This window comes from Haliotis rufescens, unplaced genomic scaffold (assembly GCF_023055435.1).
Source record: "Haliotis rufescens isolate VD_foot unplaced genomic scaffold, xgHalRufe1.0.p SCAF_10, whole genome shotgun sequence".
Classification (NCBI taxonomy): Eukaryota; Metazoa; Mollusca; class Gastropoda; order Lepetellida; family Haliotidae; genus Haliotis; species Haliotis rufescens.
Genome location: NW_025963780.1, coordinates 15,004,339 through 15,024,565, shown reverse-complemented (window position 1 = coordinate 15,024,565; position 20,227 = coordinate 15,004,339). Strand labels below are relative to the sequence as shown.

The 20,227-nt window shown below is 45.0% G+C and overlaps 1 protein-coding gene across 3 annotated transcripts in view; it reads right to left on the bottom strand.

Annotated features, from left to right (window-relative positions):
* The window catches only part of LOC124121268 (ceramide synthase 2-like), a 52,142-nt gene that overhangs the window by 8,595 nt on the left and 23,320 nt on the right, over positions 1-20,227 (bottom strand). For all 3 annotated transcript variants that reach the window (XR_007218921.1, XR_007218922.1, XM_048387291.1), the window contains exons 2-7: positions 18,929-19,058; positions 16,346-16,452; positions 4,053-4,110; positions 2,955-3,005; positions 1,560-1,652; positions 1,196-1,324 (exon numbers count right to left, since the gene is read on the bottom strand). Coding sequence is in view for 1 of the 3 variants with exons in the window: in XM_048387291.1 (XP_048243248.1) it covers positions 1,196-1,324; positions 1,560-1,652; positions 2,955-3,005; positions 4,053-4,110; positions 16,346-16,452; positions 18,929-19,058 (568 nt within the window). In the remaining 2 variants the exon portion in view is untranslated. The remainder of the gene's footprint in view (positions 1-1,195; positions 1,325-1,559; positions 1,653-2,954; positions 3,006-4,052; positions 4,111-16,345; positions 16,453-18,928; positions 19,059-20,227) is intronic.

The window sequence follows — 20,227 nt, the reverse complement described above, 5'->3', positions numbered from 1 at the left end:
GGTGGAGGGAGGAAGAGGAGGTGGTGAAGAAGGAGGAGGAGGTAGAAGAGGTGGTGGAGGGAGGGGGAGAGGAGGGGGTGGAGCAGGTGGAGGTAGAAGAGGTGGTGGAGGGAGAAGGAAGAGGAGGTGGTGAAGAAGGAGGAGGAGGTAGAAGAGGTGGTGGAGGGAGGGGGAGAGGAGGGGGTGGAGCAGGTGGAGGTAGAAGAGGTGGTGGAGGGAGGAAGAGGAGGTGGTGAAGAAGGAGGAGGAGGTAGAAGAGGTGGTGGAGGGAGGGGGAGAGGAGGGGGTGGAGCAGGTGGAGGTAGAAGAGGTGGTGGAGGGAGGAAGAGGAGGTGGTGAAGAAGGAGGAGGAGGTAGAAGAGGTGGTTGAGGGAGGGGGAGAGGAGGGGGTGGAGCAGGTGGAGGTAGAAGAGGTGGTGGAGGGAGAAGGAAGAGGAGGTGGTGAAGAAGGAGGAGGAGGTAGAAGAGGTGGTGGAGGGAGGGGGAGAGGAGGGGGTGGAGCAGGTGGAGGTAGAAGAGGTGGTGGAGGGAGAAGGAAGAGGAGGTGGTGAAGAAGGAGGAGGAGGTAGAAGAGGTGGTGGAGGGAGGGGGAGAGGAGGGGGTGGAGCAGGTGGAGGTAGAAGAGGTGGTGGAGGGAGGGGGTGGAGCAGGTGGAGGTAGAAGAGGTGGTTGAGGGAGAAGGAAGAGGAGGTGACGAAGAAGGAGGAGGAGGTAGAAGAGGTGGTGGAGGGAGGGGGAGAGGAGGGGGTGGAGCAGGTGGAGGTAGAAGAGGTGGTGGAGGGAGAAGGAAGAGGAGGTGACGAAGAAGGAGGAGGAGGTAGAAGAGGTGGTGGAGGGAGGGGGAGAGGAGGGGGTGGAGCAGGTGGAGGTAGAAGAGGTGGTGGAGGGAGAAGGAAGAGGAGGTGGTGAAGAAGGAGGAGGAGGTAGAAGAGGTGGTGGAGGGAGGGGGAGAGGAGGGGGTGGAGCAGGTGGAGGTAGAAGAGGTGGTGGAGGGAGAAGGGAGAGGAGGTGGTGAAGAAGGAGGAGGTAGAAGAGGTAGTGGTGGTGGTGGTGGAGGAGATGGTGGAGGGAGAGGAGGTTGGTAAGGGAGAGGGAAGAGGAGGTGGTGAGGGTAGTAGTGGTGGTAGTGGATGTAGTGGATGTACTGGAGGTAGTTGAGGTAGTGCCAGGGGACAAAGAAGAGGCAATGTCTTACGGCCATCCAGTGGTCAGAAGCATCATGCACAACTAGGACCAGTGTCCCCACACGGACATAGTTAGTGATCCAGGAGAAGTACAACAGTAGCATCGTGATCAAGTGATGTGTAGCCATTTCCCAAAAGTCCTGAAAAACAACAGCATGTTAATCAAGTGATGTGTAGCCTTTTCCCAAAAGTCCTGAAAAACAACAGCATGTTAATCAAGTGATGTGTAGCCATTTCCCAAAAGTCCTGAAAAACAGCAGGGTGATCAAGTAATTTGCAGCTATCTTACATTTTGATAAAGCATGATAATTGTGTAAGTGACTTTCAACAGTATTTGATTGAATGGAAGATTCCTAATTATTGTTATTGACCTACCTTGCGCTTGACATCATAGAAAAGTGTGAAGAGCAGGCACCAGTAGAAGCCCAGCTCCACCAGATAAAAGTAGTACAGATCATTGGTGACATGCTGCAACACAGAGCACACATCATACACCTGGCACAGTCCACCATCATACACCTGGCACAGTCCACCATCATACACAGGCACAGTCCACCATCATACACCTGGCACAGTCCACTATCATACACAGGCACAGTCCACCATCATACACCTGGCACAGTCCACCATCATACACCTGGTACAGTCCACCATCATACATAGGCACAGTCCACCATCATACACCTGGCACAGTCCACTATCATACACCTGGCACAGTCCACCATCATACACCTGGCACAGTCCACCATCATACACGTGGCACAATCCACCATCATACACAGGCACAGTCCACCATCATACACCTGGCACAGTCCACCATCATACACCTGGCACAGTCCACCATCATACACCTGGCACAGTCCACTATCATACACAGGCACAGTCCACCATCATACACCTGGCACAGTCCACCATCATACACAGGCACAGTCCACCATCATACACCTGGCACAGTCCACTATCATACACAGGCACAGTCCACCATCATACACCTGGCACAGTCCACCATCATACACCTGGCACAGTCCACCATCATACACAGGCACAGTCCACCATCATACACCTGGCACAGTCCACCATCATACACCTGGCACAGTCCACTATCATACACCTGGCACAGTCCACCATCATACACAGGCACAGTCCACCATCATACACAGGCACAGTCCACTATCATACACAGGCACAGTCCACCATCATACACCTGGCACAGTCCACCATCATACACCTGGTACAGTCCACCATCATACATAGGCACAGTCCACCATCATACACCTGGCAGTCCACCATTATACACCTGGCACAGTCCACCATCATACACATGACACAGGCCACCATCATACACCTGGCACAGTCCACCATCATACACAGGCACAGTCCACCATCATACACCTGGCACAGTCCACCATCATACACCTGGCACAGTCCACCATCATACACAGGCACAGTCCACCATCATACACCGGCAGTATTTAATTGTAGTTTATTTTAATGATAACCAAAGACAAATCATTGACACGAATGAGACCCAAATGAATTATAGGTAGAGCTCAGCAATTTCACTACATTAACACATGGCAAGGTTCACAACTAGTGAAAGGCATATAGTCAAAGAGAAGCCACTCCCATCTGTGTGGACTAATATTAGCTGCCCTTAAGTTATCCAAGAGATCACGACCATTACTATGGCTTGAAGAAGACTTATGCTTATATATTTCCCATGACTTTCGAAAAGGCATGTGTTGTCATCATGAACGACGATTATCATACCTGTTTAGGCCAGCCTTTCCAGCAATGTGTTGTGTCCCACAGCCACGGCTTCTGCAGGCAGACAACAGGGAGAGGTGTCGGTCACAGACAACAGGGAGAGGTGTCGGTCACAGACAACAGGGAGAGGTGTCAGTCACAGACAACAGGGAGAGGTGTCGGTCACAGACAACAGGGAGAGGTGTCGGTCACAGACAACAGGGAGAGGTGTCGGTCACAGACAACAGGGAGAGGTGTCGGTCACAGACAACAGGGAGAGGTGTCGGTCACAGACAACAGGGAGAGGTGTCAGTCACAGACAACAGGGAGAGGTGTCGCTCACAGACAAAAGGGAGAGGTGTCGGTCACAGACAACAGGGAGAGGTGTCGGTCACAGACAACAGGGAGAGGTGTTGGTCACAGACAACAGGGAGAGGTGTCGGTCACAGACAACAAGGAGAGATGTCCGTCACAGACAACAGGGAGTGGTGTCGGTCACAGACAACAGGAAGAGGTGTTGGTCACAGACAACAGGGAGAGGTGTCGGTCACAGACAACAGGGAGAGGTGTTGGTCACAGACAACAGGGAGAGGTGTCGGTCACAGACAACAGGGAGAGGTGTCGGTCACAGACAACAGGGAGAGGTGTCGGTCACAGACAACAGGGAGAAGTGTCGGTCACAGACAACAGGGAGAGATGTCGGTCACAGACAACAGGGAGAGGTGTCGGTCACAGACAACAGGGAGAGGTGTCGGTCACAGACAACAGGGAGAGGTGTTGGTCACAGACAACAGGGAGAGGTGTCCGTCACAGACAACAGGGAGAGGTGTCCGTCACAGACAACAGGGAGAGGTGTAGGTCACAGACAACAGGGAGAGGTGTCGGTCACAGACAACAGGGAGAGGTGTCGGTCACAGACAACATGGTGTCCCTCACCCATCAATACATTGCAGATATTGTGATCATCCACTTCCCATAGACGTCCTTCCTCTTAATAAACATACATTATGATATCATTCAATAAAGAAATTAACACAAACAATTCATGAGGTATTAGAGGTGGGAAAGAGGGCAAATGTTTTATGAGTGACACAGGACATGTATATAAGCTAGTGTACTCACATCCCACAAAACGAACATTCCATATAGGAAGGACATCAAGTAGAAGAGCATCTGCCAGCTGAAACAGTCAACATAGACTTTGGTCATAACAAAACACTTGTTTAAAACAGAGTATTCCCCTTGTTTATATACTTATCCTGACACAACAGAATCCAATATTCCTTCTTTCCTTGATCATATAACAGTGTAGAAAAATGTAAAACCATCCCCGAACACACCCTCTGACCACCTTGCTCCCAGCATGCTCCTGTGCTAATCATTACCTTTTCTACAATCGCAATACCCCTTTTCCGACTTGGTGGTCGGGCCAGGGCACAGACTAGACTAGACAGCCACTTTGTCTCCAACCCATGGGTATGTTCAACTTCACTAGTCCTGTAATACAGGTAAGGCTGGGTCTGAAATTAAGTTGCATCTGGAGGTACTCAAACGATCAGGAACCGTAGTTGCCCTCACAACACATAGTACCCTGTGAACAGAAGGAAACAGCTGTTCTCGGTTTGTTTTGTTATAGCTCGCCCAAATACACTCATGAATTAACTTGAAAGTGCTCGCCCAATCATACCACTTGCGCATGTTCTTTTTTGTTAATCTCGTGTTTTTCATGTTCTGTATGTGACAAACCACTATGTTGAATTGCAAAACATTTTAGTTGACATTTATTCGTTGTAACCTTAGAACGCCAGTCTGGAGATTGATTTGGAGTACCGTTAACTTCCATTATCGGGAAGTTAATACCACTTTATAACAGAAAGTGGTCAATTATTCACACTTTCGTTGAATATACAGAAAAAGTGTCATTTTGAGGGGACTTATTCAGTTTTGCAAGGAAGGATTGTGTTTCTGTCTTTTGTCTCATTAAATGTCCGACCTGATCTTTTTGACTTGTTTATGTAACGGGGAATAAGAACTGCCTCATTCCCATATGGTTGCAGAGTGTGGTTTCCAAACGGTAAGTCAAATTAATGTCGTATCTATAGGACGAAGGCTCTGTAAAGAGCGATTAGTCTCTGGCCAAAGAAACAAACAGGTCTCTGTTAAAACTGGAGAACATTTTAAAACTGAAACAACAAAAAGCCAATGTTAAGTCAACATTCACAAAAGCCAAAAACAAGCTGTACAATTTACTCGAATCTCCTGACCAACAATCTCGAATAGACATTAGATATGACATAGATATAGTGAATGAAAGTCAGGTGAAAGCAAAACTCACACTGGCTTATGCAAAGAATCAGCGAGGTGAAAATGTCACTAAAACAGACCAAGAGATCAGTCATCTTGAAGATAAAACTAATGCTGTAGTTGATCAGGAACAATGTCACTTAGATAATAGGTCAGATGTGACTTCCATGTCAAGTCGGAGACTCAATAGAATATATAGTCCTGAGCAACAGGCTGCAGGAAGTGAGCAAAGTATACACAATAAAGCCACTGGGCATGATGTTCATAGCACACCGCAGGAACGCACACGTCCTTATGAAACAGAGTCACACTGTTATGTAAAAGGAACTGATCTATGGAAACAACTCAAACATGTTTCTATCCCCGTATTTTCTGGTGATATGAAATCCTATGAAAGTTGGAAAGCTGCATTTCTGACATGCATAGACCAAGCACCAGCCACTGCTGAATACAAGCTATTGAAAGCAGTACAAGGTTTGGGGCATAGTCCTGTAGCTTATGACACTGCATTAGAGCGCCTAGAAAGAAAGTATGGTGGTAGGAGGTGTCAAGCAGCGTTACAGTTAGAAGAAGTGACAAATTTGAAGCCTATTCGCCCAGGCAATGCCAGAGATGTTCAAAGAATTGCTGATGTCTTGGACATTGCAGTTGTTAATCTGAAAGAAGCAGATAGAGTAGAAGAGCTTGGTAATGGGTCATTGTATGCCACTTTACATACGAAAATGACTGAGTCAATGATCGCACAATACCAAAGATGGCTTCATGACAGAGATAGGCAAGAGTCTGTCGAGACTCTGAGAGATGGGTACTTCAGGAAGCTGAATACCAAACGATAGCTGCAGAAACAATACATGGTGTTCCTGATAAAAGCATAAGACTAGAGTTCAAAAGGAAAGAGTCCTGCTCATTTGTCAGTGTGTGCTAAATAGAAAGTCAAAGAGGGAGGTCACATGCAAGGCATGTGTTATGGAAATGCTATGTGTTCAAGAATATGAATATTTCTGAGAGATGGAACACTGCTAAGAAAATGAAATAATTGTTTTCGTTGTCTTGGAGGTAATCATCTTGGCTCACAATGTAGATATGCATATCGGTATGGGATCAATGAGTGTACGAAAACCCACAATAGACTCTTATGTGATAACATACCCAGAACAGACATTGCACATGGCAATCTGGACTTTGCAGAAAATAGTTTACTTGTGAATATAGAGGATACTCAGTTAGGCTCACAAACAAAACCAGGGCTTTTCTGAAAGAGCACATGCAACTATGCCATTGGAATCTGACCAAACGCTCACAGCACTTCAGACAGTCCCAGTAGTGCTGCAGAATGGAACTAAAAGGATCCGTGCCAACGCATTATTGGATGGTGCAAGTACCAGGTCATACATTAATGCTGATGTAGCTTCAGAATTAGGGATGCAGGGGGCAATAGAGAAAATATCTGTGAGTGTCTTGAATGGTAAGAAAGAAACATTTGAGACTAAGCCAGTGGTACATGTGTATTTGGAATTGAAAGTGAAGATGGTAGGGTGGATATGGAAATGACAGCACTGACCACTAGGGTCACGGGCGACTTGCAAGTGATTGATTGGCAAAAATGCAGACACTGATGGAGTCACTTGAAAAACATAAACTTTCCAAGTGTTGGGCGACGTCCAATCATCGATCTCCTGATAGGTATTGATCATGTGCAATTACATCAGTCATTCGAAGATGTTTGTGGAGATGTAGGTGATACTATTGCAAGGAGAACGCCTCTGGGGTGGACATGCATAGGCAATGTAAGCAGTCAGGCAACATCCCAAACGCACTGTGCATATACATACCACACATACAGCAAAGACAGTGAATAGTTGGTTGGTTTGTTTGTTGTTTAACTCCGCCCTCAGCAATATTCCAGCTATATGTCGGCGGTCTGTAAATAATGGAGTCTGGACCAGACAATCCAGTGATTAATATCATGAGCATCCACGCAATTGGGATTGATGACATGTATCAACCAAGTCAGCAAGCCTGACCACCCTATCCCATTAGTCATCTTTTATGACAAGCATAGTCGCCTTTCACTGCAAGCATGGGTTGCTTAAGACCTATTCTACCCCAGATCGTCAAGGGTCCAGTGAATTGTGCTCATTGGAGAAGTCATTTTGGGAAGTTGAAGAGTTGAAGACTCCTCTGAAACACCTTCTACCAGATGATGAGCAAGCTCTTCACAAAGGACAGGAGACACACGTGTGCCGATACTAGATTGGTATTCCTTGGAATAACGTCCAATAATTGCCAAATGATAATGCCATGGCATTTCGTAGGTTTCTTAGCACTGAAGAGAAGTTATCCAAAGACCAGGACACAGCACTAGCCTAGTATGTTGAAAGAGGTTATATCCGTAAGGTAGATCATGAGGAATCGAGAGAAGATGTGTGGTATCTTCCTCATTTCCCGATATTGTGCCCAGATAAGACCACAACAAATGTCTTGTATTGTTTTTAATGCTTTGGCAAAGTATCAGGACACATCATTGCATGAAGCTTCATAGTGTGCTCTTTGATGTGCTGATAAGGTTCAGAAGAAAACCATTAGCTCTCATTTGTGATATAGCAGAGATGTTCTTGCAGATCAAAATATCACTGGAAGATAGACCTTACCACAGATTTCACTGGAGATCTATGAATACAGATATGCCTCCTGAGGCATACGAGTTCAGTTGTCTTGTATTTGGGAACACCTCTTCTCCTTTCTTGGCTCAGTATGTTACCCAGGAACATGCTAAGGCACATCTTGTAGATCTGCCTATGGCTGCAGAGACCGTCATTAAATCCACATACATGGATGACAGTATGGACTCAGTAGAGAATGTGGATGAAGGTATAGAACTGTACAACCAATTAACTCAGTTATGGTCCAGTGCTTCAATGCATGCTTGGAAATGGTTGTCCAATTCCCTGAATGTCCTTGATAACATTCCTGAAGAAGATAGGGCTTCTGAAATTGATCTGTTTAAGGGCCATTTACCATCGGTGAAAGCACTTGGTTGCTGAAAAAGATATGTTATAAGTAGGAAAGTTTCTTGAAGAAGAAACCACTAAAAGAGGTTTTCATTGCAAAACTATTTGATCATCTTGGATTCATAGGACCATTTATCATTACTGTAAAGATACTGTTACAAGAAATGTGGTTAACAGGACACGATTGGGATGATGAACAGCCTCAACAACTGCAACAGAAAATAGAAACATGGTTGGTACAATGGAAGGAAGTACAAGGTGTTCAGGTACCCAGATATTTGCGCCTTGATGCTGAGGTTTGTTCAGTCTCGATTCATACCTTTGTTGATGCATCACAGGATGCATATGGCACCATTGTTTACGCCATCTATACTTACATGGACGGAAAGAAGTCAAGCAGGATAGTTGCTGCAAAGAGTCATGTAGCTCCGTTGAAAGCCTGTAGCATACCACACCTTGAACTGATGGCAGTTGCACTTGGCCTCAGACTTGTCTCTGAAGTGGTCAAAGTCCTCCAGATTGAGATTGAAACAGTTACCTTATGGTCAGATAGTAAGAATGTTTTGTTCTGGATAAGAAACAATAGTCGTACTTTCAAACCGTTTGTTGCCAACAGAGTTGGAGAAATACACAGCACTACAAATCCATCTCAATGGCGACACGTACCATCTGCAGAAAATCCTGCAGATGTCTTAACAAGAGGTCTGTTGGTTTCACAACTCATCCACAATGACTTATGGTGGTCTGGGCCAAGTTTTGGTTGAGAGCTGAAACAGAATGGCCACCTGACAAAGCATTGTCCCTTGACATGATCAATGATAATGAAAGAAGAACTAGCAATAAGCAGGCCCGTGAAGATCCGGGGTAGAATAGATCTTCAGCAACCCATGCTTGCTGTAAAAGGTGACTATGCTTGTCGTAAGAGGCGACTAACGGGATCGGGTGGTCAGGTTCGCTGACTTGGTTGATGCATGTTGTCAATCACTGGATTGTCTGGTCCAGACTCCATTATTTACAGACCGCCGTCATATAGCTGGAATATTGTTGAGTGTGGCGTTAAACAACAACCAAACAACCAAAACAAACAATAAGCAGGTTGCTCTAGTTTCAATACAAAACCATGACCTTGAGATGCAGAGACTTGATCCTTCCAGCTTCTCCAGCTGTCTTTTGTCTGATCTTTTTGACTTGTTGTTCATTTAACGGGGAATAAGCACTGCCTCATTCCCACCCTGAGTTAAGGCAATTATTCCATAGAAAGAAGGACAAAACATGCAGAAGTACAGGTATGGGCGTCCTTGATGGCAGTAGCTCTGTTCCCACCTCGTCAATGGCTACATGGAGTTGAGACTAGTTGTTGGGGGACGAAGACTAAGACGAGTGAACTCAGCCGGTGGATTCGGTCGACTCAACAGACAGATCCCTGAGTTAGAAGTTGGGGAAGGTAGTGTTGGTTAAGCAAAAACAACCTTGGACGATGTCTGCTATGGAGCTGTTGGTATGGAGTGTCATTGTGGACGCCAATGCCCACATTTTTAAGCGGAATGGAGGCTCAAGTTAGTCCAGCATGGGAGTAAGCCCAGAGAATAGTGGAGTGCAACCAGAAGGATAACGTATTCTTGGAGATACACCTGTGATCATCCTTCACAGTCGGGAGGAAAAGACGTTTACATTGATGCCGAAAATGCCGAGTGACATCAATGTAACAGCGTAACGCACGTACTGGGCAAAGTGAACGTCCTCTGTGTCACTAGACCCAAAGATGCTATTCAGTGGGGCAATAGTGAAGGCACAATCTGACTGGCCAGGCTATTGGTTAGTGGCGATACAATCCCACATTAGTGAGAGAGTGAGTGAGTTTGGTTTTACGCAATATCATGGCGGGGTACACCATAAATGGGCTTCACACATTGTACCCATGTCGGGAATCGAACTCGGGTCTTCGACATGACGAGCAAACGCTTTAAACACTAGGCTACCTGATCGCCCCAATCCAACATGCCAAGATGTACCTCCACTTGATGTGAGTGATGTTCACTGACACGTGCTGCAGTGGCCTATGACAGGCAGTTTTCTGAGTTAGAGGTGCCAATTCCACCGCTGAGAAATGAGGAAGTATTGAAGAACCAGACCAAGATCCCAGGCCCGGGTGCAAAACTTCAGCTGCTTATTGACCTTACGGTAACCCTCAGTAAAGCTGCGAGTTGCGGAGCAGTGGAGATATGGGTAGATCAGGACTTAATCGCTGAGATGAAATTGGCAATGTCGCAAGTAGACTAAGAAGTATGCTTTGAATGGAGTGGTCGCCAAAAAAGGATCCAAATCATGTTGACGGCAATAATTCTTGAAAGATAACCATTTCTGGTCATACAGAGATGCCAAAGATGGGCGGTGTGTCTGACGGATAGTGAGAGCCGCTGCCGTCAAAAAACCCTGGCCATCAGCGCGTCCTGCAAATGGACCACAAATGTAGATCTCATGACTCTCTGGCTCTCCTGTGAGTCGGAACAGGTGGTGGAACCACATCCAACTGAGCCAATCAGGCACTACTAAAAGAAGCTGGATGTCCACTGCGGATGCAGAAATCGGGGAAGGAGCACTAGAGGTGGAAATGCATATACGTGTCGGCCGTTCCACTCAATGGTGGAGCGTCGTGATCCCAAGCCAGATCGTCTGAAGCTGGTGGCTGTAGCATGTGGCGGTTAAGTCAACAAATTGTCCGGAAAGTGTTCGGTTGCAACTGCCATCTGTGGGAGAAGACTGACTGGGGCGAGCGTCGGCGAGAATATTGGAGATGCCCAGTATGTGACAGGATGTTGTCTTTGAGACTCTGGAATGTGAATGTGACAGGAGACACTGTAAGTAAGTGGATTCCAGCCGATTGATTTAATTTAATGATCAACTGTGACATTGCCCGTCACTATCAGGAGACAAGTTCCTTGCAGGATTGTTTGCCACTTCTGAATGGCCAACAGAAACTCCAAGCAGTTGATGTGCCTGTGGATAAATGTGCGGTCCAAAGTCAGAGGTTCCCTGAGATGGGCTCCCCCATTCGATGCATTAACGAAGAGGTGATGAGTCAAGCGAGGACGGACAAAGAGACCCATACAAGACATTCGACTTGATGGTGCAGCAAGGCGGGGAGTCATAGAATGTTGTCAGGCATGTCTTGATCGAACCACGGCTGGAGTAAGACCTAGCTGCAGATGCCCTAAATGGGTTGAGTCCTGCCCTAAGCAGGCATTGACACCTGTGAATCTTGAAGCCAGGAGACAGGCCTGCATGGATCAAAGGTTGAAGCAAGTTCCACTGTGCACATGGAACAAGGAGTTCTTGACGTGTGTCAAAAAGTCCCCCTATGAATTGAAGGGTCTTGTAGAGTGTTAACTTTGACTAGTCGAAACGGATCTGCTGAAGGAGACGGAGTGTAAATCTGACCTGTCTGTGAAGCAGCTGAGATGAGGGTTTGCTCATCAGGCATTCCTTGACGTACAAGCTGAATGGGATCCCCGCTGGTGTAATACGGGTGAAAACCACAGGGCCATAGAGATGCCTTACAACAGGACTTTCCCTTTGTATTGCCGGATGTTGAAGAGGTACTGACGATGGGCTGGAAAAATCAGGACATGCAGGTAGGTATCCCGAAAGTCAAGTGAGACCTGGAAGTTGCCAGGTTGAATGGGTAGACCAGATCAGTGACAGCGTAACCATAATTCAAATCAAGACAGTGTGATGGCAGGTTTGGGAAGCAAACCCTTGAGTGATACTGATTATGATGCCATCAACCAAGTAATGAACAGGGACCGCGTAGGTAAGTGTAGTAAGTTTGTGATCAAAGGAGCATATAGCCGAAGGCAGGACAGGCTCCTCGATGATCCATGATCCACGGGATCTGAAGAGTAGACAGGCTGCTTTACTGCTGCAGAGGCTTCAAAACCCTACAAGGGAAATGGCTAATGTGATCTGGAATGCCTTGCAGGACAGCGTTTGAAATAAATTTATAACCCAACAAGACAGTCAGGCAGGTGACCCACGAGTGTTGCCTGCCCATCTTCAAAGTTACCCACCCGCATTCAGACCTGATAAATATTGAAAAATCGCAAAAACTTAGGGGCAAATCGCGTCTTCATTCAGTTGAAATAATGCAAACAATTACTTGAGAATCTACAAGGAGTTATAATAAAACTGAATATGTTAGACCATCGGGCAGGTGGAAGAAAATTTCATGCAGCCCGACAGAAAAGTTACCAGCCACTGGCAGGCAGTTATTTCAGGTTGTGGGTGATGATGGAAGTTGAGATGTACCTTGTGGTGATGAAGTGGTAAGCTCACTGAACTGACATGAACGAAATGAGGTCGGCAAATTCTGAATAGGTGGCGCCTGAGGTTGAAGATGCAGTGCCTGAAGAGGCTGCGCCTGCTGTGATTAATACGGTTGGTTGGTTGGTTTGTTGTTTAAAGCTGTACTCAGCAATATTCCAGCTATATGACAGCGGTCTGTAAATAATCGAGTCTGGACCAGACAATCCAGTGATTAATATCATGAACATCGATCCACGCAATTGGGATCGATGACATGTATCAACCAAGTCAGCAAGCCTGACCACCCGATCCCGTAAGTCGCCTTTTACGACAAGCATAGTCGCCTTTTACGTCAAGTATGGGTTGCTGAAGACCTATTCTACCCCGGAATCTTCAAGAGTAATACGGAGCAGGCCAGGCGGAGGTCGCTTGATAACACAGTTGATAAGCAAGGTGAAGCCGAACAACCAAGGCTGGTCACCCTGGAGCTGGGCATGTGAGTGTATTAATAGAGGGAGGTAGGAACACGAGAACAGAAACCAAAGCAGAACATTCACATGCAGAATGGGGCAATGGCGGAAGAGAGAAGCTGCGTATCAACATGAAACATACATTTTTATGAGAAATGGACAATAACAATGACACAAAAGGTGGATGGAACAAGACAAGTACTGGAAAACATACAAAGAACACAAAGTGAGGAAGGTAAGTAGCCTTTTATATATTAAATGATAAAATATGGCCAGGAACCCTGAATAACGTTACACAAGGGATAAATACAAGGGGTGTTCATTAAAGATTTCCCCTAAACCACTTAGGGTTATCATATTTGGTTGAAATTTCACATGTGTAATGACACATGTATCTATGGGTTATGTCTGAATTTGCAGCACCGGACTATTAATCTTACCACTTTTACAGGTGTTGTGATCGAGTAGGGTGTGACAATGGAGCCAGTAGAATACCGAGCAGTGATTAGGTTTTTATATTTGAAAGGTCGCACACCAAAAAAAACTTTCAATGAAATGAAAGCAACTTATGGGGAAGATGCCCCATCATATGATGTTGTTAAACACTGGCAACGCCAGTTCAAGTGTGGTCGGACATCTGTGGAAACAGCTGCCATTCCTGGTCGCCCCCATTCAGCCATTGATGAGGACACTATCCATCAAGTGGAGACCGCCATTTTGGCAGACCGACGTATAACTGTTCGCCAGTTAGCACAAGATGTCAAGATCAGTGGAAAAAATCATCCATGTCAATTTGAACATGCATAAGGTGTCTTCACAATGGATTCCCAGGTTGCTCACACCTTCCCAAAAGCAGGAACGAGTCAATTGCTCAAAGGATCTTTTGGACATGTGCCAAAAAAAACAGGCAAACTTTTTTGATAGACTTATCACACAGGATGAAACATGGGTCCATCACTATGATCCTGAGACTAAAGTTCAGTCGATGCAATGGAAGCATGTGGAGTCACCACCCCCAAAGAAGGCACGTGTCCAACCCTCTGCAGGCAAGGTCATGCTCACTGTGTTTTGGGACCAGCACGGAGTAGTGATGATGGATTTCTTGGCAAAGGGTACCACAATTACAGGAGCTTATGGAGCTTCACAGCTGCGGAAATTGCGGGATGCTATCAAGCTTAAGAGGCGTGGCATGCTGACCAAGGGTGTCCGTCTCCTGCCCAGACAGAAGCGCGGTCCTGTGGCTATGAAATCCTTCCACATCCTCCTTACTCTCCTGACCTTGCACCATCTGACTTCCACCTCTTTCCAACCATGAAGTCATTTTTGAAGGGAAAACGTTTCACAGATGATGAAACACTGATTTCTGGAGTCAAGTCCTGGTTTGAGACGCAAAATGAGGGCTTTTACAAGGGAGGTCTCCATAGTTGCATTCAATGATGGGAGAAGTGTGTAACTCTTGGTGGTTCCTATGTGGAGAAAGACTAATACCTATGCCAAGTTTCATTCCACTAGGTCCATCGGAAGTGGGTCAGGGGAAATCTTTAATGAACACGGTTACACCCCTTGTAGATCATACCATTATTTGTTAATTTGTCCTTTTTATAAAAGTAGTAGAGAAAATTTAATTCCAAAATGTTACCATGTGCAACCATCTGTCCCAAAATTTATCAGTCTTCTATCTACCAGAAATGAATGTAAGAAAATTTGTGCATGTACATACTATATATTATACCTGTAAATGAACTCTGGGCCATATGGCATTCATTCATGAATAAACTTCTTCTTCTTCTTCTTAAGAAAATAGACCAGCAAACACAAACAACAAACAAAGTCTATTCCAATCATAAATTGGGAGCGTAGCAAAACACGTCCATCCAATACGGACGATGAAGGAAATGGTGATGAGATGTACAGGAGCATGCTGGGAGCGAGGTGGTTGGAGGGTGTGTTCAGGTGATTGTTATACATTGTTCTTCACTGTCATATGATCGAGGCAAAAAGGAATATTGCATACCAGTGTGGAGGGAAAAGGTTAAAAAATAACATAATTGGTCAAAATGAAACACTTGTTCAAACCAGGGGTCCGGAAACCGTCATATGCGCCGGACATGTCCGATTGGGAATCTCAAATGTCCGTTTAAAATATTGCTTACCGGACATTTTAAAAAGTATTGTCCGGACATTCTTAAATTTTGACCGGACATGATCAACAATAAGGACTGAGCAGTTTCTGTCCGCAGTTGCAACACAATGAAGATTAACTACACTGACAAGCTTTGTTTGTTTTGATTGCTGTAAATACATCGTACCTACATGATAGTCCAATCGGTCAATCACTGTAATAGGCAATAAACTGAGTTGACACTGATTAATCGAGGATTAATTACTGAGAAAATCTTGTTAATTTGAGTGAAAGGTGTTTACAACTGTACATTAATACCTTGCATCATCGATGTACCTCATTATCCTCACACTGCTACGATACGTAACCTCAGACAAGAAGCGAAAGCGTGACGACCCCCAGTCGACCGATGCAGATCAGTCGAGCGGATCTGCCAAACCCTCAAAGTCTGGACGATCATTTTGTAAGTCGTGGCTAACGGCTTTCACTTGGTTGACATACAATGAGGATTTGCAGATTTTATTTTTTTCAGTAGCTAGTCGTATATTGAATCTTGATTGACCGCCATTTTGCTTTCTCGGACGATCGATATCCAATTTTTTTATGGTCAATAATTAAGTACAGATGAAAAAAGTATTCAAATAACTATTGCTATCAACGATATTTTAGTATTTGTGATTAAATTATCTGTCTTGTTTTTAAAAAAATCTTTAGTTTAAAAAAAACCTTTTCCCGTGAGGTCACGTGATAACCAAATATGGGATAATAGTCTCGATCCAAATGTTACAACGCGTACACTTGAGCAGACTCATGAATATAACTCATGAATATTAATTAGACCGTTCACTACGTTAATAGATCGTTATTATAACAGAAACAAACGTATGTTTTCCATGTAAATCTAAAATGATATTATTTGTTATTAATTGTCCGGTGAATTAAACAATTTAAATTGAAACAATTCATAATTCATCATATTATGAATACGTAAACTTGTAATGTGTGTGAAAAGTCGTACTAAAATACTCCATTTGAAGGGGGCGTGGCCTAAATGCAAATGTCCGATTGGGATTTTAAATTTTCCGGACCCCTGGTTCAAACATCTACCAAGTATCAGTTGGATTATCAAGTTACAGTCAGAGATACAAGTCAGTTGTGATACGCATGATGACAAAACGCGGGTGCAGTATGGGAGCAAAGACGCACCTCTGATCCCGGAATCGGAAGAGGTTACTTGGCACATCTTTCAGTCTACGCTTGAAAAACCATCTTTGTACTTGTTTTTCTGTCATATCAGTTTGTTTTTGTGCTTTCTGAAATGTAAAAAAGAAGTAATAAGTATAAAAGTCACATCAATCACATAATCATGCAAGAGCATGCAGACAAATCACCAATGTTTTCCAAACTAAGGGAATGGTGGAAGGGGAGTTTTTGTAAAGTTTAAAACATTTAGTAACCGTCTCAACAGTTTCTACTTTACTTGCAATGATCCCCCAAATGTGTGTCCTTTTATTCATACTGCTCCCCTATAGCTGTCTAAATTTATCATGACCCTCCATAGGTGGCCTTAGTACTGTGTTGTAGCCTATGTTAATGCATTGGCCCAGCCAAAGTCTGGCTACTGGTTGGTCTTGCTGGGCATGTCTCTGTCTACCTTTATGTAACTACAGCTATCTTTGACAGATGCTCCCTAAGACATGTCCTACATTGGCCTCCAGAATACAGTCAGGCACAGGTCCCTTCTTACCTCAATGTCTATCTTCGACAGATGCTCCCTCAGACATGTCTTACATTGGCCTCCAGAATACAGTCAGGCACAGGTCCCTTCTTACCTCAATGTCTATCTTCGACAGATGCTCCCTCAGACATGTCTTACATTGGCCTCCAGAATACAGTCAGGCACAGGTCCCTTCTTACCTCAATGTCTGTCTTCAACAGATGCTCCCTCCGACATGTCTTACATTGGCCTCCAGAATACAGTCAGGCACAGGTCCCTTCTTACCTCAATGCCTGTCTTCAACAGATGCTCCCTCAGACATGTCCTACATTGGCCTCCAGAATACAGTCAGGCACAGGTCCCTTCTTACCTCAATGTCTGTCTTCAACAGATGCTCCCCTCAGACATGTCTTACATTGGCCTCCAGAATACAGTCAGGCACAGGTCCCTTCTTACCTCAATGCCTGTCTTCAACAGATGCTCCCTCAGACATGTCTTACATTGGCCTCCAGAATACAGTCAGGCACAGGTCCCTTCTTACCTCAATGTCTGTCTTCAACAGATGCTCCCCTCAGACATGTCTTACATTGGCCTCCAGAAAACAGTCAGGCACAGGTCCCTTCTTACCTCAATGTCTGTCTTCAACAGATGCTCCCTCAGACATGTCTTACATTGGCCTCCAGAATACAGTCAGGCACAGGTCCCTTCTTACCTCAATGTCTGTCTTCAACAGATGCTCCCTCAGACATGTCTTACATTGGCCTCCAGAATACAGTCAGGCACAGGTCCCTTCTTACCTCAATGCCTGTCTTCGACGGTTGCTCCCTCAGACATGTCTTACATTGGCCTCCAGAATACAGTCAGGCACAGGTCCCTTCTTACCTCAATGCCTGTCTTCGACAGATGCTCCCTCAGACATGTCTTACATTGGCCTCTACAATACAGTCAGGCACAGGTCCCTTCTTACCTCAATGTCTGTCTTCGACAGATGCTCCCTCAGACATGTTCTACATTGGCCTCTACAATACAGTTAGGCACAGGTCCCTTCTCACCTCAATGCCTGTCTTCGACAGATGCTCCCTCAGACATGTCTTACATTGGCCTCTACAATACAGTTAGGCACAGGTCCCTTCTCACCTCAATGCCTGTCTTCGACAGATGCTCCCTCAGACATGTCTTACATTGGCCTCTACAATACAGTCAGGCACAGGTCCCTTCTTACCTCAATGTCTGTCTTCGACAGATGCTCCCTCAGACATGTCTTACATTGGCCTCTACAATACAGTTAGGCACAGGTCCCTTCTCACCTCAATGTCTGTCTTCGACAGATGCTCCCTCAGACATGTCTTACATTGGCCTCTACAATACAGTCAGGCACAGGTCCCTTCTTACCTCAATGTCTGTCTTCGACAGATGCTCCCTCAGACATGTCTTACATTGGCCTCTACAATACAGTTAGGCACAGGTCCCTTCTTACCTCAATGCCTGTCTTCGACAGATGCTCCCTCAGACATGTCTTACATTGGCCTCTACAATACAGTCAGGCACAGGTCCCTTCTTACCTCAATGTCTATCTTCGACAGATGCTCCCTCAGACATGTCTTACATTGGCCTCCAGAATACAGTTAGGCACAGGTCCCTTCTCACCTCAATGCCTGTCTTCGACAGATGCTCCCTCAGACATGTCTTACATTGGCCTCTACAATACAGTCAGGCACAGGTCCCTTCTTACCTCAATGTCTGTCTTCGACAGATGCTCCCTCAGACATGTCTTACATTGGCCTCTACAATACAGTCAGGCACAGGTCCCTTCTCACCTCAATGTCTGTCTTCGACAGATGCTCCCTCAGACATGTTCTACATTGGCCTCTACAATACAGTCAGGCACAGGTCCCTTCTTACCTCAATGCCTGTCTTCGACAGATGCTCCCTCAGACATGTTCTACATTGGCCTCCACAATACAGTTAGGCACAGGTCCCTTCTTACCTCAATGTCTGTCTTCGACAGATGCTCCCTCAGACATGTTCTACATTGGCCTCTACAATACAGTTAAGCACAGGTCCCTTCTCACCTCAATGTCTGTCTTCGACAGCTGCTTCCCTTTGATACTTCTATACATGGCCTCCAAATTCTGGTTTGGCACAAGGTGGACATTTCTCTCTTTAAGGCCGAGGCTTTTAGCAATTGGAACAACAATAAATCTGAAAAAGAAATGCATTTATTAACTGCCCATTGAAGCAATAATACTGCCTGGAGAGTACAACAGGTTTCCATGTCTAGCACCTCTAACTCACAATAAAACAGGGGCAGGCTAGAGAGTACAACAGGTTTCAATGTCAAGCGCTTCTAACTCACAATGAAACATACATGTTTGGCATCCCTAATAAAATGCCATACATATCTGGCATCCCTAATACATTGCCATACATATCTGGCATCCCTAATACATTGCCATACATATTGGGCATCCCTAATACAATGCCATACATATCTGGCATCCCTAATACATTGCCATACATATCTGGCATCCCCAAAACATTGCCATATATATCAGACATCACTAATACATTGCCATACATATTGGGCATCCCTTATACATTGCCATACATATCTGGCATCCCTAATACATTGCCATATATATCAGACATACCTAATACATTGCCATACATATTGGGCATCCCTAATACATCGCCATACATATTGGGCATCCCTAATACATTGCCATACATATCTGGCATCCCTAATACATTGCCATATATATCAGACATCCCTAATACAATGCAATACATATCTGGCATCCCTTATACATTGCCATACATATCTGGCATCCCCAAAACATTGCCATATATATCAGACATCACTAATACATTGCCATACATATTGGGCATCCCTTATACATTGCCATACATATCTGGCATCCCTAATACATTGCCATATATATCAGACATCACTAATACATTGCCATACATATTGGGCATCCCTAATACATCGCCATACATATTGGGCATCCCTAATACATTGCCATACATATCTGGCATCCCTAATACATTGCCATATATATCAGACATCCCTAATACAATGCCATACATATCTGGCATCCCTAATACATTGCCATATATATAAGACATCACTAATACATTGCCATACATATCTGGCATCCCTTATACATTGCCATACATATCTGGCATCCCTAATACATTGCCATACATATCTGGCATCCCTAATACATTGCCATACATATCTGGCATCCCTAATACATTGCCATACATATTGGGCATCCCTAATACAATGCCATACATATCTGGCATCCCTAATACATTGCCATACATATCTGGCATCCCCAAAACATTGCCATATATATCAGACATCA